Source organism: Ceratosolen solmsi, unplaced genomic scaffold (genome assembly GCF_000503995.2).
Source record: "Ceratosolen solmsi marchali unplaced genomic scaffold, CerSol_1.0 scaffold57, whole genome shotgun sequence".
Classification (NCBI taxonomy): Eukaryota; Metazoa; Arthropoda; class Insecta; order Hymenoptera; family Agaonidae; genus Ceratosolen; species Ceratosolen solmsi.
In genome coordinates this window covers 526,188-550,282 of record NW_011948427.1, presented here as the reverse complement: position 1 = coordinate 550,282, position 24,095 = coordinate 526,188, and the positions used below count along the sequence as shown (strand labels likewise).

Sequence of the window (24,095 nt, the reverse complement as noted above, 5' to 3'; positions counted from 1 at the left end):
AAGTTACAAAACACAGATCATATTGCTTTTTAATATTTTAGTTATTTTTTTATAATAAAAATACTTAGAAACATATTAAGAAATAATATTTAACTATTACAACCCAAATATTTAGGAATTCTTCAATTATACAAAGTATATTATTTACATTTTAATCGCGTGTATTTTATCAAATATTTAATATTATGCAAAATAAATATGATATCAACTATATAGAAATAATAATTTAGAAATAATTATAAGAATAAATATAATACTATTTTGTTTAAAAAACAAACAATGTAAAGTCTGTAATTATGTTATTTAATAATTAAATAATAATAGAAAAATATTTAATGTACACGTAGTGGGTTTTATAAAATACAATAGAAGCAATAAGCAAAATCATATTACAAGTATACATCTGTAAAATTTTATTCAAAATCAGGAAGACTAGAACAGTACAATTGAACGGCCGTAACATTGTAGTTACGAAACTACTAGTTAATGCCTCTAAAGAAGACTTAGAGATCTATAGCCTAGGAAGTACAGACATCCCAATGAAGGATCCAAAGTGGTATCACGGGGCCGTCGCACTCGCCAGTGTGTGGGTCGCAGAGGGCCACCGCAGTCACTGACGGCGTCACGGATCGCGGCCGGCCGCCAAGGACTGACGTCTAGTAGTCGCGGCGCGCCAGTCCGCCACTTGCAGCCGATTTGCACAGTCGTAAAGTTTTGTCGTGTTTCTACTCATTGCTTGTCAAATATTCTTCTTCATTCCGAGTGCGAATTTCATCAAATGAAGCTCAATTGAGAGAGCGCTAAAGCCGTAATAGAAAAAATCACAATAAATTGGACATCGGAATGATTCATAAATACCAAAACTAGAGTTAGAGGTGAAAAACGACTGCGGACTGACGACACAAAACATGTGACCGCTGCGGTGCCTTTCAAAAACCGAGTGAGTATCAATGATTTTTCGAGAGTGTTTTTATATTTGCAATTGTCTCTTTATTGTTGAACATACAAATATCGACTAAAATAAAAATTTTAAAGGTACTTAAAAATACAAAAATGACGGCCATAATTTTATTTCTTTATTAAAAATAACTCTTAACTAATTAAAAATTATAACGAATAAAGTACCACTGCTTTAAATGAAATAATAATTACAAAATATAATTCTTTTGTAAAATAAACTCTTCCACTGTCACACAGTGTAAAAGACAATATTTTTGTTTCGAATATATTGTAATTGGTTCTATTATTATTAATATTCTATTAGTATTTATCTTAATGCAACGTTGTTAGTAACTTGTTTCTCAATTTATTATTCAATTTTTTATAATTTTAAATTCCTGTAATTAAAAAATACATAATTATAAAAACTATATTTTCATAAATTAAATCGTTGTATTTAACCAATAATACAGAAAATTAATATTTTTCCTTGTAAACTATATCAAACAGCATAATCATGCTATTTATAATTTCTGTTAAATACTTAATCGATAATAAAAACAATAAATGCCCTATTATTATTTTTATTATGCATGTACAATTTTTATTTAGAAAAAATTGATAGTTATGTTCAATAAAAAATTGCAATATATTTAAAATGTAATTTTATTATAATCAATAATATTAAAATATTTTACTGTCCAAAATAGAGAATTTGTGCATGACGAATATCTGAAATTTTTTTATAAATTTTTAACAATATATCAATTATTTTATAAATATTAATATAATGTCTATAGATTATTGTCTAGCTAAATGCTAAATAATTATATACAATAAACCCGCATTAATTTTCATGTTCCGTTACATGCAAAGGAATAAACAGATGAAAAAAAGAATGTACAAAAATGGGGAAGGTCGTCAAAATAAACAATTCACAAGACTCCAGAATCGCTTCAGATGAAATAAACACCTTATACATACTTTTTATATGGTGTATTTGTAACTGTCAATGCATATATTTAATTTCATTTTTGACACTTGGTACTATCCGGTAAAAGATTATTTTTTATTCAATAAAATAAAGAGTGGAATTACGAAAGAAGTAGTAAATATTGCAATATTATGGAGTAATCCTAAAGATGTATGAATATTCACTTTCAATACATTTAATTAAACGCGTTATAAAAGAGACTTGTCATATTTTGTTGATTGAGCAAACAGCTACTTTGCCATACAAAATTTCTTTTTTCAATTTTTTCTATTTTCACATTTACAAGTTTTCTCTTCTTATTGAAGAACTTAGGTTTTGTATTGGTCTTAAATATCTTCTTGTATATAACCATTTAAATCGCTGTGAATGTACTTAAAAAATTTTATAACTTTTATTAATCAAAGATAATAATTTATTATAGAATTATTGATAATTTATTTTTTAATAATTAAAGTAAACTGATACAATTTACAGTATTTATAATTGAAAAACTAGCATCTTTTCATTTTTCAAATGAATATCTTTATTTTAAATACAAATTAAAACTTTCATTCGTATTCTATTATCCACATAAATCGTAATTCTTTATTTTTGAAGAGTATATTATTAAAGTGACTACAAGTTAAGTCAGTTAATTTTCACAACAAATTTATATATTGATATTTAATAGTAAAATTTTAACAGCCGTGTCTAAAAGGCATTATGAAAGTAAACATTATTTATACCCCAAAATTACTCCTATAAAAAGATATCTATTAATGTTGACATATAAATTATTTTAGAAAGTATACAAAAAATAGATATATTAAGATCTACATCCATATACTTTCAGATTTGTTATATTTCAACATTGTTATAATCCTTTTAAGACAACAAATATATGATATCATCTATTTCTAAAGACAGAGTTTGATTCACCTAAAAAATGTATGTATTTTATTATAAGATAGAAATTAAACATTCACACACTCACACACATACACACACATTAACTACATTAATGAACACAAAAAATCTAACAATGTAACCAAAAATATTTATAAATATTTTCATCAATATATGTAATTTACTATATTTCATGAGCAGAGATTGAACATTTTAAGTAATAATCAATGAGTGCACAAGAATTTATTATATTTATTATGTTTTTAGTTTAAAATAGAAATAAAAAGTTTTGCAATGCACATAGACACCGATGAAGAAGTATACAGAGAAAATTTTATGTGTTAATTTTTTAATTTGATGACTGAAAAAAAATGTAGAAAATATTATTTCTTATTGAATAATTATTAACAATCAATATAAAAAATTAATAATATCTAAAATAAAATTTGAACTCCGAAGTTGAACCTTCTCATTTGTATGAATTATCATTAAATTATAATACCTTAATTAAACTTAATTTTTTTTAGAAATATATATGTATAACATTTTAAATAAAATACACTGATAAATACGATACACAAGTTCAGTTAAATATGTGCATCATTATATCATTAACCTTATATATTACAACAATTTAATATTTAATTCATTCGTATTTAAAAAATAATAAACTTTCGGAATGCGTATTATAAAAATATATATTTATCTGTATTTTCTTTAATAAATAGCATTATAATTTTGAACGATATTAAAACTAAAAAAGAACTATAGAGATATAGAATTCGTGTAAAGTAGTTAAATACAAATTTTTTTTTAAAGCAAAAATTATTAAATCAATATATAAAAATATTATAACAAGTGTCATGCGTAATTTGATTAAAATGATAATATTATATTATACTTTATATTAAATGAATAAAGTCATTAATTATTTAATAAAATTAAATTTAAATTAAATTTTGATATTATAGACAAATTAAATTTTTTTCGCATTAATAAAGTACTTCGAATATTTATGAATCAATCTTAATATCTTGGCATTAAGGTAACAACTTCATAACAATATATTATTTAATATTAACTATGACACAATATACAATGATTTTTTTAAGGTTTTATATATTTATTAATTCTTCATTTATATATATAAAAAAAGAAACGAACACGTATATGTGAAAAAACCAATATAATTTATTAATGTGATATTATTTAATTATAAAAATTTTGTTATTACACAAATATTTCAAACTATATTTTTTTTATCTTTCACATGTATCTTTTAACGTATTAATATTTATTGAATATATGAATTATCGGAACTGCGTTTACGTGTACCTATAATGTAAGTAAATATTTACTTCCTCTAATTATTTAATAATCATTTAAAATTAAATTTTACTATATAGTATAAATAAAAGCATAAACTACTTTAATAATAAGAAAAATTAATAAATTGCATGAAAATTTTCATGAACACATATAATTTTAAATAACAAACTTCATATGATTGTAATAATAAGTAAAATTAATAATTAATACCATCAAGAAGATAATCTTATATTATTATATACGTTATTATTGTATATATATATATAAATTATTACATATGTTGAATAATATAATTTAAAATAATGCATGTGGTTGTTTGTACAAAAATGTTAGAATATAAATGTAAAAAATGTATTATTCAAGATGAGCTAAAAAATTAATGAAATAATGAGTCAAATCTATAATATACAACTGACTAGCTAAAATTCTTGTCATCATCTAAGATCGGTTTTGAGTGCATGGAATTACACGTTGTATTAACGACACATTCAGACTGAAACAGAACTAAAAGTAAATATTAGTAGTTTTAGTCATATTAATCTACACAACTAAGAAATATGCTGCGTATATATTTAATAATACCTGAAATAATTAGTAAGCTTCAGTCAGTCAATTTAATGACTATCGTGTAGAGCAATTTGATTAAAATAGTGAAGAAATTTTATACAAAACAAATCGTTCTTTTTTTTCTCTTAATTTTCTTAATTTTTGCAATAGATATCTATATCTTTAACTATACACTAAGGTATGCATTTTAAATTATATTGAAAATAAATTTGAAGAATTAAATTATCTTCTTTAATTTATATTTTTTATAAACTTTATATTTATTTATATTATTTAGTTCTGCTTATTTAAATCAAAATATATTTTATAATATATTTTTCAGGATAGATATGAAAAATGAAGTAAATATTACTTAAAATATTAATTTTTGCTTCTATTACATATCTGTCATCCATAATGGTTAAGAAAAATTAATTTACTTTATTTTTAAACTAAATTACTCGAGTAGTTTTTATGCAAATGACTACATTAATTCATCTGTAGTTGGTATCAATCTCATATCAATGCAACTATAATAATGAGATAAATTTGATATAAATTACTCATACACAGATGAAAATTAATTCAACTATATATAAAAAAGTAACGTGTTAACCAGCACTATGTTAGTAATGGTCTATCTCTAAAAAGTAATTTATATTTCATATATTTACAAATTACAATTATTTATGTTAGTTTGCTAATAAAGTAAATATTTGTGTGCACCTGCAAATAAAATCATTTGAAAATTTTTCAATTTATAAAAGTTAAAAATTCATTTTTACAACTTGAGATTTATTAAAATGACTTGAATTATTAATAAGATAAAAATAAAATATATTGATTTATAAAGTAAATTAAGCTTATTATTAATCAAGTTTATTATTAAATTAATTTATTAAACGATATTATTTTAATGATAGTCTCGTTAGATTCTTTAAAAGTAATAAAATATATTATTTATCTTTGTAAAATTTAGTATGTAATTTAATGCTATTGAACAAATTAATGTTTTTCAATCTCGTAAATTTGTAGCACTGTAATTTCTTTCAATTGAAATATTATTCATATTAAACATACGTATATTTCATAATCAGGACATTATATATATATATATATATATATAATTTACAGAATTAGTTTTATTAATCTACATTTAGTACTACATTTAGCATTGATCTACGTTTTTAATTATTAATTTAGTTACTAAGAGCACTACATCTTTAAGTATTGTATCCTGCAGTAAAACATTATAAAATCATAATTACATTACTTATTATTAATTCATACTTATTATTATATTTTTGTATATGAGAGTGAGTAAGTAAGTGAGCGATTGTTTATGTAGGGGAGGGGGAATGAGAGTTAATGCTGTATATGCGCCTGTGTGTGAGTAGTATAAACCAAAGCTACAAGTTTTGTTGATTTTCATGAATTTTTAAAAAATTAAATAAATGAACCTTTCGTAAAGAGAACGAAATAAACTGTAGTCATTAATATCCTCTTTAATATCTACTAAGAAATATTTTTCTTTTTACTATAAAAAAGTTATTATCTGAAAAAAAGTAGCTACAAAATTTCGTTGAGCACTCTAAAAGTTCAAGATCATTATTTATCATTAAAATTGCTTTTGGGGCATGTCATTTTATCAAGTCAAGTAAGATCGATTTTATATTTACTATTAAATTTATAATTTGCATGTCACTGTGAATCAATACAAAAGAGAAAACATCATGCTTCTAATAAAATATAAAGAGGCAATTGCTTATTCACTTGCAACATTACTTGATCAATGAACTCCTAACGTATGAAATTGTAATTTCCGTCCGTGTATTGTATTATGAAGCTGATCTCATCCGGTTTGTAATGAAGACATAAGGCTAAAGTGTTAAGCTCTATTAATACGCATTATCTTTTCCCAGAGTTCCTTCTGTATTTTTAAATTCGAATTTTACTCAATTTTGAACTCAAGTTATTGACTATTCTTCAATATTTTTCCATTAATCTTTTGATATTGTATTCAATATAATCAAAAATATTTTACTATATTATTATATTTACAGGAGCCTTACAAAATTATGCGTGCGAATAACTAAAACTTTTTTCGATGTATTAAAATGGAATAGAAATATCATATACATAGAGAATATATCCGTAAGTTTTTTTATACAAAAAATATTTAGATTTTTAACAAGCTATGATATACACAGATTGCCTGCTTATAATATTATATTATTTAAACAATATTGTAAAATTTAAAATCTATATAGTGAATTTTCTTAGTTATCTAATTATTAATGTTTATAAACCTACGTTGAAATTCGAGAATATTTATTTGAAAATTTTTAATAATTTTATAAAAAAATAATCTTTTTACATTTTTTAATTTTTTTTGTAATTATGTTTTTTATGCAAACCATTTTTGCTATTTATTGTTCATAATTGAAACCATTTTAAAAGTAATAATTGTATACATGATAAAAAGTACATATAAAATAATTATTCATGAATATTTACTTATAATTTTATATTTTGAATCTTATAAATAAAAAATTAATATTTTTTATTGGTTAATTAATTAATAATAATTAATTGGTTAATTAAAATCAATTTTGTATATTTACTATTAATTAATATTTATTTATTTTAATTATACTATTATCTTTATTAATATATTTATTAATAAAAGTGAATTCAATTTGTTTAATAACCTGTAATTAACATACTTAAAAGTTGAGATATTAATGAATGATTGTATAAGAAGATTTAGATATATTTTATCAATTAACTAAAATTTTAAATACAATTTTCATAATTTATTATTAAAGAAAATTTATAAGTTATAAAATTGATAGATATTACAAATATTTATTTACACACACGCGCGCGCGCGCGCACACACACACACACACACACTCACACCCATATATACCAATTTTTAATTATCCATACGGCTATGCAGAATTTATGCAGCTATAATGCAGTTTAAATTCTAAGCGTACCCGTAAAATCGTAAGAAATATATGTAATAGGATACCATATTAAATGTACTCTGCATATTTGTTGTAATGAAATGAAATTCAAAATCGATTTATAATCAATCGGCAATGAAATAATAATTTTTTATTGCTTTTCTTGAAAATTAAGAAATAAGTGTTAAAATTCTTCACAATAATTTTTTACATGCATGTATAAAGTGATTATCAGACACACATCTATAAATTTATAACCTGTTAAAAACAAAATAAACTGTTTATAATTTTATATTATTACTATAAATTAATAACAAATTTCATACCCAAAATTAATGTATTAATGTATTTATTCTGGAAATTTACTTGTCAAAATAAATTTATATCAAACTTCAATTAAATGAAATTAAAACTATCAAAATAATAATACAATAGAAATAATTTAAATAAATTAATAGAAGCATCCAAATTCATTCAGATTATTTTGAAATAAAATAAATATCATATATAGTACGTATTCATAATTATATTTTGAAATACAATAAATATTATATATAGTACATACTCATAACTATTTTGAAATATTTGTTTCATAATTAATTTAAAAATATTAATAAATTGTATTTACTTATATTATGTATGTCGATTTTTACTTTTGTGATTGAATTATGTTTAATTAAGTTTAATCAATTTGTGAATATACTAATTTTCCTAATTTAATTCCTAAGGTCCCTAATTTTCTTTGTTTAATCAATTAAATCAAAGACAAATAATTTATAATATTAATATAATTATTCTCATATAGTTATCTAATATATTTCAAATTGTACATGATATAAAAATATATATATTTATACATACATTCAATTTAATTTTTTTTTATTTAAGTAAGATTATTAAATATTTGTGAAATAAAAAAATATTATTTATAATTTTACAGCTAAATAGAATAAGTAATGAAAATCAATAAATTCTACTTCTAATTTAATAGTTCTTGGAAAAATTATTTCACGTTAATTTAGTATTGTAGCTTAAATTCTTTGAAATTATAAAAAGCTTTTTAAAAGATATATAATTATTATTTTATTTTAAGTTTATGTTTACTTATTATGAAATTTAAGCAAAAATGATACTATATATAATTTAAAATTTTTTTTAAATATTAAAAAAAATATTTTTAATATAACAACGATTTATTTGATCAATAAAGTCATTAACGTTATATTTAGAATATACTTATCATCTTTATATATATATATATATATATATATATGATAAAGAGAAAGAGGAACGGGTAGATCTAGGAAGAGGACGGAGCCGATCTAACAAGTTGGTATAGTCATTAAGTGATACGAGAAGATATAAAAAAACTTAGCATCAACTAGAAGAGTACCAAATCTATAGTAGAATCATCTGTGACTTAATAAAGCCTATAAAATATTTCAATTTTATGTAGGTTTTAATAAATTTTTAATAATGTTTGGCTTTGTTATTAAACAGGGATTGCTTTTCTACTAAATATGTAATTTTTAATTGTTACAAGAGAATGTATATATTTAGAGAATCTATAATGTAAATATTTTCAAAGTGCTTTATTTTATGTTTATTATCTTTAAATTTTATCTTAAAAATTGTATTATTTGTATTATCATGGATCCAATAAAATATTTATTTTGTAAAATTTTAAAATTAAAATAAATTTTAGTATTTAAATGATTTTGTAAAATGTGAATACGTATAATAATATAAAGGAAATTGTTTACATAAAAAAGCGATGTGCAAGCTGTTAATAAAAACTTTTTACTTTAAATAATTGCTACATATCATCTTAGAAGTGTTATTTTAAAGATAATAAAATATCTTAAAATATTGTAATTTACGAAAAGTAAATTTAAAAAAATTTAGTTTTACAAAAGAGGTTGTAATATTCCTAAAATAATTATTTATTTATTAAATAAAATATTTAAGTTTTTAAATTTTTCACATACAATGTGATATATACAGATAATATAAGAATATTTTTGTTAAAATATTGTACTCTTTTGTAATATATTAAAAGAATTTATTAGAAACATAAAATTCATAAAGTATTTTTAATTTTCAAGCGAAGACCAATATTATTTCCATAACGATATTGATAATTATTTGTATTACGCTACTTAAATCGTTATAAACTATATCAAAGTGTAAAACAAATTCAATCGAATATTTTTATAATATGCATTATATTAGCGACTTTAAATAAATGTATAATCTATACAATGTAGGAATGATTATTATATATACACAACATACTTGTAATTAATAAATTTATTTATTTAGCTCAAATTGTATAATCTGTATATAAAAAACGCTTAGAATGTCTATATGGTAATTACAATTATCATAAAAACATAAAAAACAGAGGAGTGATATTGTCAAAATCTTTTATTATACATTGTTTTAAAATAATTCGATAAAAAATGGTTAATATTTAAATAATATTTGGAAATCTATTCATTAGACTGAATATTTTTTATTAAATTAAAAAGTAATTAATATTGTATTTCGGCTACGATGCTATTGTGATTTATTAATTTCATTGTCTTTATACAATAAATGGTGACCTGTATTACGGATTTGCATTATATAATAATGTAAATAATAATAATGCATGTTACTGTGATGAAAAAAATTTAAATAGTCAGTCATACATATAAGCCAATATTATATTCAATATGTTGATATTATAATATTGAACATGATACAACTTCTAAAAGCGAAAACGATAAAAAACTTAATGAATGTAATGTTCATGTGCGCATAAAACGTTGCAATACAATTACGATTTATTGGTTAATTAAAAAGTTTACAATATTAACGGTATCAGAAGATTTAATTATTACAGTAAAATTAAGATATAACATATGTAAATCATACTAAATGAAACAATATCTACAAAGATAATAGTTCATATATATATATATATATATATATATGTGTATATAAAATTCCATATAGCTTTGGATGTATAAGATCTCTAAAAATTAAAAGGTATAAAAGGATCAAGACAAAAATAAGATATTGGGCCTTGAAATAAGCATAATTTAAAAACAATTATCGAGCAATCTTCCTAGAGGTAGATAGAAGAGTAATGTAAAGATGAAACATCATAATAAAAAATAATTTATTATGAATAATTATAATATTACAATTTTTAATTTGAAGATAAAGTGATGAATTGTATGTCACTATTCAATTGCATGACGGAGAACGTGAAAAGTAATATTTATAATGGATATAATATAAAGAACTTATTTGTAATTGATATTTAGATTAAATAATATTTATAACTACATTAATGAGTGGTCCTATTAGGCAATCGATAGAGTATTACAATTAGGCAATAGAGTGTATACACATTATTTGTAGTTAATGGCATCCATATCTCTAATTGTGTTACCTTAATAGTAATTTAAATTTAGCAATATATAACACTTTCAAATAAAATTTTAAATTAATAATATGAAGTCGCCTGTAAAGTTTATAACCATAAGAAATGTTTACGATTTTTGACAATTGAATTATTGATTATAGAAAATAAAAAGTATCATAAACTCCTTACAATGTATCTCAAATTGATACATCCAGCAGTATTTGAAAAAACGAAGAACTCTGATATACCGTTGATTCAGTAGCAGATCGATTTATACATTGTAAACTTCATTATCTTACTCCAAATTGCTCCAAGAAAGTGAAAGCGGAATTAGAAGTAAAAAATTTGTATTCATAATTTTTAGATGTGTTAGAGATTATCGCTATCTGGACTCTCTTATTATATCGAACAGATGCATATCTTCAGAACGTGAATTTCTCTTAACAATAATTTCGTACAAAGGTATTGATAGAATTGCTGAAAACATAATACTAGATATTTATAGCATTCTGTCATCAAAAAAAATTATATTTTTTATGTTTCCAGATTTCAATTTTACTTGTGTACATATTAGTAATATTTAATTGTTTTTAAAAATATCAGTATGCGCACATTTACATATTATATTTAAATATTTATAACAATATAACATTGTCTATTATTTTCGACATTAAAAAAATAAAATTTTTAGAATATGCTACTTAAATGAATGCAAATAAAATGAAATCCACAGCAGGCCACATAAAACCTCTTCCAGACTTTTAACAAAATATTTAATAAAGTAAAAAATATTGAACAGTTTTTAACCTTTATTTATTTTGCGTGCCATTAAAATTTTATATATCAACTTAGTAAAAAAGTGTTAAAAGTATTATGCTGAATACATGAAACAAAATCAACTTTAAATCTTTTAAAATTTCAATCATCTCTTAAATTTCAAACGAAAATTGATTAAAAAGGTAAATATGACATAAAAAAAACATATTATATGGTAAGAAAAACAAGTTTACGTTTATGAGTACACTGTAACACCTTTACAGTATTGTACAATTATAACATGATCACTATTTGAATTTTATACAAAAGCGTTATTGCTTATACGACAAAAATAAAGTATAAACGATTGCAAATTATCAAACGTGTAATGTCACGAAACTATTTACACAAAATTTCTACTCATATTTTAGTAAAGATAAATAATTTTTCATAAAAACATAATACATACATAATATTCATAATATTCCGCAAAATACTAAAAACTATTTATTAAAAAATATATTTGATTCTATAATATGAAATAATTAAATTAATTATATATAACAATGTTTTTTAGTATTTAATATTTTACTAATTTTAATTTCTTATTATTTATTTAACAATAAATAATATAAATGTAATAAAATTCAATAAAATATACTTAAATTCTGTTTTTAATTTATAATAAGTAAATAAGTTAAAGATCAAATCTAGTGATTATAAAGGATTATATAAATTTCAATAAATTCCCAACGTAAGTTGTTTCAATTTTTTAAAAATATTACTTTTATTTTTAAAATATTGCCAAAAAGAAACGGTACTTGTTTAAATTATATACTTTTATTTTATGTGTTATTTAAACATATACTAAAACATTTTATTTATGAATATCTCTATAAAATTATTTCAATAAATTTAAATTTATATTTATTAATTTAAAAACTCATTTAATCGTACAAGGTTATAGAAAATGTGTATGAAATTATATTGAATTGCATAAATAAAATGTTACTAATACCAAAATTAGCAGTACACTTATTATAATGTACATTCATTCTTCATAATAAGAAATATAAAAATTATATAGTTAGTAATACATAAATAGATAAGCACATCACAGGTTTTATTTAGCAATTAACCTAGAATTTGAAAAACATACTTTTTACTGTATATTTTTAAACGTGCTTAAAAATCTCTTGTTTAGATTGCTCTATCAGGATAGTAGACACAAATCGGGTCCTCTCCTTTCTCTTCCGTCATTTGATTCATTCACATAAGCAGTATGAATGTTGCTAGCCCACACCCAATTGTGTATATATGAAAGTTGAAACTCATGTTTACTGGCAATGGCAAAAGAAAAATTTGTAGATTTATAAAATTACCTGCTCAATAATACTTAAAAAATTATACCCTTAATATATACTTTAATAAAACTCAGATTTAACAGATTTTTTCAAAATATCTTATAAACATATCTGGTCATTCATCTACATTGACTTAGTGTAAACAATAAACGAATTATTCAAAAGTTATTAAGTAAAATTTATTTATGATAAAAGAACACTAATAATTAACGGATATAATGCTTGAATCATAATGTAGCAATTATTAATATTTTTTAATTTGGCTAAGTAAAATATTTTTCCTTACCTATTTTGTAAAAATTAAATAGTGATTTAACGCTTTGATATCTTAGCCACAAATTAATTTGATTTAATATACAAAATATGATTTTTATTTATACTTAAAAAAAATTAAGTAAATATTAGATCCATGTATTAATATAAGTCAATGTTCAATTACAATAATGTGCTGAAATATAGATATTGTAATTTTAATTCATAATTTTTATTTTATTTCTAAAGCTACAATTGACATAAGAAATAAAAATTTATTTTTAAATATAATTAATTCAATTTATAAAATTATAAATATTCTACCGAAAATTTAGGTTATTATTTTCTAAAATATCGTTTTATATTTCTGTTTTTTTAATTTCAATGAATTAATTTATTTCTATGTTTTTTAGTAATTATGAATTATAATATCATAATTGTTAAAAAAAATTAATAGAAATTGTGTTTATACCGTGTTTATAACTTCATACTTTTAATATAAAATGGTGTTTATTTATATAATTATAATTAGAAATATATATATTTGTTTTTTGCAGAAACGAATTTTTAATGAATGTATCATCGATTTCAGCATTTTTTGATTTGTGCTGTGTATATAGAAATAAAATTGAACTTTCACATTTACACTTCATATTGATATTTTGTAAAATAATTATATGTGAAAAAGCAGTTTTTATTATGCTTTAAAATATTAGTTGTAGAAGAAAACATTATCGAACATATAATAGAAACTCTTTTTACTTTACGTTTCATTGCCTTATTAGCTTCAAAATTTCATTTTGATTATGGAAGATGAGAAGTTATTTGACTCTGAGTATGATAAAGAATTATTTTATTTATATTATGAATGAACTTTAATAACTTTTTTTCATAACACTTTTATCACGAACTATATTTATTTTTACTTTATTATTAGCTAAATTAACAACAGATAAACTTTTACTAATAGTTCATAAATTAGTTTGATTATATACTTAATTTGTAATCTATATAGTTGTAGATATTTTCATGTAAGTATGATAATTTATAAATCAATAAACTTATAAAACTTAAAATTTACATACAATTATAAAAAATGTTGTTATTGTTTTATCATTAATTTTATCATTAATTTTAATAGTGTAAATAATCTCCATTATTTTTTCTTTAAACTTTAGATACTTCAATAATTGATCTTAGTAAGACATTTACTTATTTAAATATTTTTTCGGATTATTTTTCTTGTAAATTACTTTACAAGGATATATTTTTGTTTTTTTTTTTTTATAAAAGCCTATTCCGTTTCACATTTTCTTCTTAAGCTCACGCTTTATTTTGATTATATAAACTATAGATATAGAAGTATAAATGTAACAGGCATGAGGTATTAAATTGATTATAAGAATAGTTAGTTAACAAAATATTGCAATACAATTCCTTCAAATGAAAACTGATGACTGTTCATATAGCATTTAACTGCATGACGACCAAGCATAAATATAGTAATATAGCACCCAAGTTTATTAATAATCTTCGAGTTTCAAAAAATATATAAAGAAATTTATATGAATTAATATAAAAAATACAAAAAAATATGCGTTTAATTATAATAAAAAAAAATGATAAAAATTATGGATGACAAAGATTAAATAATTGGAAATCGTTTACAATAGTAGTTATGAGAAAAATCTATGTGAGTGATATATATTCAGATAAACTTTCATATTGATAATGTTAAATTTAATAATTTTCTTAATAACAAAATTGAGTTCTAAATTATACAATATATATATATAATATATATAAAATATAAATTATACAATAATTTAAAATTTCAAATATTAAAATAAATATGGAAGTTCATCTAATATATCATGTAAATAATTTTTTCTTATAATTACTTGTAAATGATTTATAATTAATTTTTTTTAGATTTTTAAATTTCGTATAATATACTTCAATACAGTTTTGAATAGGTGAATTCTCGTTAAAAATCTAAATAAATCTGAGTCTAATTATAAAACAATTCCGGACAAATAATATGCATATAGTTTGTATATATATATATATATATATATATATATAAATTGATAGATATGTATATATAGATATGTAAATAGATACTTTTCTGTAAAAACTTAAAAATAAATACGATATATACGAGTCATTTAATGATTTATGTAATTCATCCCTAGTTAATCAATAATGACACATTACATATGCGCACATTGTAGTATTCTATTGTAAAATTTTCTACTGTATAATTTTTTAAATTTCATATAAAGTTCATTTTGATAATTGTTCCTGATTATAAATTCAATTAACACCTTATTTAAAATATTAATAATGGTGGTATACAATAAATTGTTGTGATGATATAATATAAAAAAAAATTATTATTTATTACTTCAAAATATTGTATGAATTCCCAAGTAATATAATACATGTAGATATCATCTAATCATTAAATTATTTTAAGGGATATTAATATTATAAAATTCAAGATACTATATCAGAAAATCCATTATTAAATACAAACATTTACAATTCAAATATTTTTAATTAATTATGTATTAGTCACAAATAATTACATGTTTTAGAAATACATGGCTTTAATGTGTTTTTGTTAATTTTTTTTATTAAGTTCACTGTATACTTCTAATTTATTTAAAAAAATTTTTGCAATTATCTTTGTGTATTTATTCATTAAAATATAGAGTTCATACAAGTTTTTGTATATTTACAGATTTGAAATATATTGTTTATACATCTTGCAATTACAAATAGTTAAACGATGTTTAACTAATCTAATTATAAAATTGTAGTCGACAATAAACATTTAAAAATAAAATACAATATTTTTTTCAACTACTCTTTTTAAATTATCAATTTATCAAATATATTGAAAAGTTGTCAACGTTCATCTAACCGTGTTTCATTGATTATATTATTCTTTTCGTTATTGTAGAGCGTATTTGTGTTATAAATGTTATGATATTTGGTAAAAAACTTTATTTATAAAATTCAGTATATAATAAAGAACTGCAACATTTTAAGAGAATTCAATTTTTAAATACCATAATAAGATAATCTGAATGGAATAGTAAAACTATGTATAGAATTTGCTTAAAGCTCCTTATTCTCAAACAAGGTTATTACAGTTTGTTCATTGAAATTAAAAATATTCTTTAGTATTTGCGCGCTTTATTAATTTATATGTATAAGTATCAAATAAATAGAATTCTATGCATATAAGGTTATTATTTTATCTTTAAATCAATAAAGTTGATACGAATTGGAGATATAGGCTACTATTTAATAATCGTCCTGCTATAAAATCATGCAATGTCAATACTAGAAATTTAATTCTATCCATCTATATATATATATATATATATATATATATATATATGTAAATCCACATAATTAATTCACCATAACTGCATATAAAATCCAACTTTAACTCCTAGATTATGGATTGCCTTTTAATATCACCTTACTATTGAAAAGTAAAATGTAGAAAGCTATAAAGAATTGAAAATGAAAAAATGTAATCAATGAACGAAATACCTCTTACTTTATATTAAATAAGAAATTGGCACACGCCATGATCTTTTATACCTATTATTTTCTTAATATTTAAGTATTTTTATTCTTTGCCTAATTCACTTAAAAATTTGAAATAACACGCTTACATATAGATCTAAAAAAAAGAAATAATAACTTTCTTAAAACATTTGTTTTTTTAAGTATGATATTAATCAGGTATTTTATTTAGTGTATATAATATTTTCAATTTTTACAAGAAATCATTGAAATAATATAAATAAAAACATTTTATTGTATATTTTATATAATATAATACTAATTTTCAATCCTAGTTTAAATATAATAATATTAGTATAAGTATTCATAATATTTCTCTTCTTTTTAATAATATATTTATTGATATGGGTGTTCAAATGACATATTTAGCCACAATGAGTGACAATTTTAATTATCCATGCTTTTTATTGTCTGTGACCATTAAATATAAATTAAATTAACATATTTTATTTCATTTGTATTTACCAATCAAATCTATAATATCATATAAATAATTATTTAAGAAGAAAATTAAACTTAGATGCATAAACTTAAAATCGATGAAATATAAAAAAGAAATTCTAAAATCAATCTTTGCAAATCTGGAATAAATTAATAAAACTATATTAAAAAAGTAATGAGAGAAGCATAATAGGATTATTTTAATTCATATGTCACGCAAAATTACAATTAAATTATCTTCTTTTAAAATTAGCACATGAGGTAATATTAATCGTAAATAATACTAAAATTATCAAAGGAATAATATTGATATTAAATGATTAGCAAATAATTAAAAGAAAGGAAAATATTTTGGTTATAACATTTATTTCTCGAATTATGAGGAGGTAATTGAACGTTTTTTATATGGTTAATTTAATACTGCATATTTCATAATAAATTTGCATACGTAAACTAAGAAATTTAATATACTTTTTTTAAATTATTAAAAAATTTTTAAATAAATTTCTTTTTTCAACAACATACTAATCAATTATATGAACATGTATTCGAATTATTATTATTTATGAACTTTTATATATTTGACAATGTTTGTTATATAATATAGATAAAATATTACCTTTATATTTATACATTAAAACCGTTCTTTTGTTAGTTGTAAAATTTAAAATAAATGTTATTAATGTTATAAATGAATATATGTTTTTTCTCGACAATAAAAACTATTTTTATTATAATAAGTCATAAAATAAATTTTTCAATTAATTAACTGTTTAATTTAAAATTTGAAAATCTTCAATTCATTTATATGTATAAATTTTACTAATAGATAAAACGTCTGTCATTCTTATTGCAATAAAAAATGACCTGAATAATGTACTTAATAATAGAAGAATTAAAAATGACGGAAATGTAAGTAAAATAAGTAGTTGGAACAATATTTTAATTTTAATAATTTAAAAAATACTGTTATTAATAGATTATCTGTGTCTTTAAATAAATATTGATATTTTTAAAATTAGAATTTTTTCTATGACAAATATTTCGATTTAAAAAATTTATTATATAATATTAAAGTAGATATATGGAGTTTTTCGTTTTTACTTTTATAATTAAATGTACATAAATATATACATCAATCATGTAAATTAATCTTATTTATGATTTTTTTTAAATTTTATATTAAATAAAAAGTAGTAAAGCTTATTTTATTAAGCATTTTATGTTTAAAGGTATTTTACAGTAATTGTTTATTGCTTTTCTGCTTTCTGATATCCTTATTTACTTAATTTAATTCGATTGGGACAATAAAATTACTTTTATATAAATAAAATAACAAAATAGAATTCTAACACTAAAAATAAATTAATATAAAACATTTATTAAAAGTTAAGGCAAATATAAAATATCTTTAAAATAAAAACTTTTTATAAATTTAATTATCTGAATGTCATGACTCAGTATTTTTAGTGTAGTTTAAATATAGTATATGCTGATGTAGTTCAATTAAAAAATTTGATGATACTGTAAAAATACTTTTGCAATAATTTCAATATAAAAATTATTATATATTAAATATATATATTTAATGTTTAATAATTTTATATTTAGGATATATATATGTGTGTGTGTGTGTGTGTGTGTGCGCGCGCGCGCGTCCCCGCGCGTGTGTGCGTATGTGAGTTTTGAAAAGTTTTTTTTATTACAATTTTTAATTCTATAACTTTAATATATATATATATATATATTTATAATTCCAATATTTTACCTATGAATTAATTATTTATGATATGTTATGCAAATATCAATTTTAAATATGTGATTTGATTTTATTAAATTCACGTTATAATAAGATCTTGATTTTAGAAAATAAGATCGGAATAAGCGAAAGTCTTAAGTCTTTTTATCTTTTTTCTTGTAGCGAGTAAAAAAGGGAGGGCAGAAAGGTGGTCAAGTAAGACCGTGAGACATGTGGAAGGGAACACGGATACTTCTGATACTTATGGCTTTCATAACCAGGCTTCAGTTCTCGTTTCAACAGAAGCCAAGACTTGGTGGTGCCATAAATGTATTCAGTCGTTACGGATATCTCAGTATTAGTATGAGGGTAGTACCGCGTAATGATAGCGATACGTGGATCTTCCGTGAACCGACCCTTGACGTCTTTCACAATCCTCAAGCTGCACCGAATAAAGAAAGCAAAACTACCGTAATATTTGATGGTGATTTTCACATGGAATTCTGTGACAATGTTCGGCAACTTTTACAGGTATTTGTTCTATTATCTAGGTCTATAGACAATTATAAAAACCACAAAATAAATTTTATTTGTGAAATATATGTGTGCATTGAACAAATTGTTGAGTAATTAAAATAAAGTAATTTTTATTCTAATATTTTGTGTAAAGTTAGCGATTTTCATTTTTCTCTTCAGTCCAAGAAAAGAGTTGCAAACAATAGAAACATTGTTCTTTATGAAATTATGGATTTATACAAGAGAATTTATTACCCATATTTAAACCTGACTATTAAATCTTTATGCGCTCAAGGCCTATTTCCGAGACTTTACATTCGAACGATTGGAAAAACCGTGGAGGGCTTTCACTGGAAGCTGGTCACGCGCAGCAATAGCCAGACACCTTGGAATCAATTCATCCTTCATCACTGGCGATCAGTGCTATGTCCTCGTACGAGTAGCGCGCTTCCGTGAGTCTAAGAAGTTAGCCATTGGCGGGGGCATCAATGCCCTCATGCTTGATGAGACGGTAGCACGAGAAGCAGGCAACGTTACAATAGGTGATACAGCGAGTGTTATTCGCTTTATCAAAAACTTTGGTTCGCATTACATTGCCAGCTATATAACAGGAAATTCCTTATATCAGGTATAATTAAGAATAATTATAATTCATTATAAGTATTTTTGTATAAAATGATATCTGTACAATATTTTTCAAAAACTTTTACAGATTAAATGTTTAAATCTTCCTCTGTATTTTTTATAAATAAATTTGTATAAATTTCTATATAATTTATTGCTATATTTTATTATTCTTCTATTTTTTTCAAAAGAAAAGATGTTTTATGTATGTTATAACTTTTAATTCAGCCATACCTAATATTAATTTAATATTTTAATAGATTATTTTATATTTAGCTAAAAGATATTTCCATTAAATAAATATATTTATTTTTAACAGAGCCACTAATATAAAAATTGAATTATTTTAAAATTATTATGAAAATTTTATATACAATAATAAAAATTATTTATTCATAAAGATTCTTTTTTTTTTGAAACTGAATAATAATTTTATTAGTAATTTAGGCTAAAAAATTTAATATATTATACATTTTGAGTATTTAAAATATTTTAGAATTATTATTCTCCTAATATTATATAATATTTAATTAAATATTTATTCAATCTTTTATTTGTATAAATCAAGCAATGAAAGAAAATTCGTTTTTTTATAACATTTTTGTCCAGGTTTTAGTAATTAATTTAAATATATTAATAAGTAATTTATAGATAGAAAATTATTCCAAATTAAAATAATAATGCAGATATTTACTTATTTTAATGAGTTTCTTTTTGAGATATAAATGTATATCTAATATTATTTTTTATCTAATATAATTTTATTAAAAATAAAATTATCTTTAAAAATAATTGATTATGTCTAAATTAATTTTAAATTAGCTACTTATATATTAACAATAATGTCTATCTTATTAATAATTTATATAAAGTATGTCTTTTAAAAATAAATTTAAATATGTTGAAAATATATTTAATATATTCAACAAAATATATACACACTTTGTTCATTACAATATTTACATAAATAATCTCTTAGTTTTTATATTACTTTGCTATTTTCTATATTCATAAATATTTTATACGTAGTTATAGATAATTTTACATTTTATATATTATATATAAAATAAAAAATATAAGAGATGAATAATTTTAATGAAACTTGGAATGTAATATAGACATTTTCTGAAAATAAGTTAATTATATTTATGTAGAAAAATGAGGATCGATGGATAGTAATTGTTTTAATTAAAATAAAATATATTTTATTCATGTAATCGAAATTATTTATATTAATTTTTATTGATAATAATTCATTTTAATAATATTTGGTAGAGGTAAAAGTATTTGAACGATTACACACTTTTAAAATATTACAAAGTTTAATTATATTATATTAAAAAGTTTTTTTTTATATTAAAAATGCTTTTATTAAACTGAATTTATAATGTATATATTTTTAAAAAAATTAGTTGACTATATGTAAGTCGGTTACTTTACTATAGACGATAATTAAATTGGATAATAATGTTTACTAATTTTTTAAAATTCTCTCTGTACTTATTCTAATAATTTTGAAAATATATTCAGTACAATCATATTAATTTTTATTTATTTATGATGAATAATTAAGATTAATTATTAATTTTAGTAATTTTGCAGTATTACCCTTGGTGTGAAGAAGTACAAACAACAAAAAATATTTAAAAACACAATTTACATAATTTAAATGATAATTTCTTTGTTCAGTACACTTGACTTTTATTGATAGTTTGCAACATGGCTTTTAAGTAGGCGACGAAGATGTTACATAATAGTTCAGTCTTAAATATTTTAAAAATGAATACTTTAAAAATTAAATGCCTTTTAATATTATTTAAGATTATCATTATTTATCAATATTTTGAATATTTCATTATATTAATTAATTTATCAGTAGTATTAATGTATGTTGAAATGAAACAGATAAATATACTTGTAATTATTAGATTGAATATTTTAGTTATTTTCATATAAATAAATTAAGTAATAATAGTATTATCGTTACTACATTAATTTCTTTAATTATATTATTTCAATATATATTAGTAATTAGGTCATTTTTAATAAAAATTCATCTATCTTATAATAAAGCAATATGAACTAAAATAATGACGTACAGATGTTTCGTAATTTAGATATTAAATAAAACTTCCAATTATAAACAATTTTATATTATTTGAATCCATTTATTTTCACACATATGTACATGTATAATGATTGACCTTATATTGATTATTAATTGCACTATTCATAAATAGTGATCTTATTTTTAATAGACGTTGATTATAAATTAATAACGATTATTTAGAAGTAAATAAATAAAGCATAATAATATATACACGTACAGACTAAAATGTATATATATATATATATATTCTGAATAAAATATGCAAATTTTATAATAATCATTGCAAATTGAAAATAAATAATACGTTTTAACTATTTACAAATATTTATTATGTTTCTAACAAATTAAACATAAAATTATTTCGATTAATTTTTTACATTGTATTGAATAGTTCTCGCGGAGAAACTAAAATGTGTAAATATTTTAATGAATTATAAAATAATTTGAATACTTCAATTATTGATTTTTGAATTGAATCAATTATTGAATACTTCAATAATTAAAATTTTGTCTATAATAATTGTTTTTATGTATCATTTTTATTTTCTGTTTTATTATTTAATAATTATTATGTGTTTACAATATAAAGAAGTTCTTTATTATTATCGTATTTTATAATATACAATAGTTAATTGAATTTACAGGCACAACAGATTACTGATTATATTAAACTGCAATTTAACATATATGTAATATTAATTTTAAATATTGTATTAATATAATCAAATACAAAAAAGAATTTCATAAAAATAAATAATAAAAAATAATTGACCATCATTCGTAGGTGTTCGTGTACAAACCCCAAATCTACCTTCGCATAAAAGAACGTCTAAAAAGTCGTGGTGTAGCTGATTTAACAACTCTTGAGCTAAGCAATTACTTCTCACCATGGTACGCAGAACATATGGGTGCTATACAATCAGCTTCTGGCAATCGATCTGTCGAATCCTGGGCGGTAGAACAACTTCGTATTCAATATTACATATTTACTTATGCCAGCCTCTTAAAACTTCACGGTGATGCTGCCCTCTTGCGGCAACTTGACTCACTCCTTAAGAACGAAGCATTACTGCAATTGCACTTACGTACTCTAGCACCGCTTTTTAAAGAAATTAAACGACGTGAATGGTTCCAGGAAGTTGTCGATAATTATTTTAAACTGTGGGAGGTTAACATGTGATTATAATATCTGATTAATTCACGAATTCTTAATTTAAATACAGTAGAGAATGCATAAATACGCAATTTCTCCGAACTATCTTTGATAGTGTAAACTCGTAAACGAAATATATATAATTTTTGACTCACTCGACTCACTCTAGGAGAGACTGAATACTTATACATAATAATTCTTACATAAACAAGAAAGCTGTCATCGTGGATATGAAATGATGTTATTATGAAAATGTATTGTACTGTTATAGTTATAAATAAGTATTTATTGTATAATCGTTAGTAGATGTTTTATACGAGTTTTTAATATAAAATATGCAATATTTTTATATACAATGTACATCTTTACAATTAAACATTTTTCGATATCTGTTCCTTTACTATTGGCTTTTTCATTATAGAAAACTATATTGTGAAGTAAATAATATTAAGTAT

The 24,095-nt window shown here is 21.0% G+C and overlaps 1 protein-coding gene across 1 annotated transcript; it reads left to right on the top strand.

Annotated features, from left to right (window-relative positions):
* Positions 1-659: 659 nt before the first annotated feature.
* Positions 660-23,791, top strand: tsl (membrane-attack complex domain containing protein torso-like). Its single transcript, XM_011501058.1, has 4 exons — positions 660-940; positions 19,421-19,768; positions 20,049-20,381; positions 23,272-23,791. Exons 2-4 carry the CDS (start codon positions 19,469-19,471, stop codon positions 23,665-23,667), a joined length of 1,029 nt encoding a protein of 342 aa, XP_011499360.1. The 5' UTR covers positions 660-940; positions 19,421-19,468; the 3' UTR covers positions 23,668-23,791.
* The last annotated feature ends 304 nt before the right edge of the window (positions 23,792-24,095 follow it).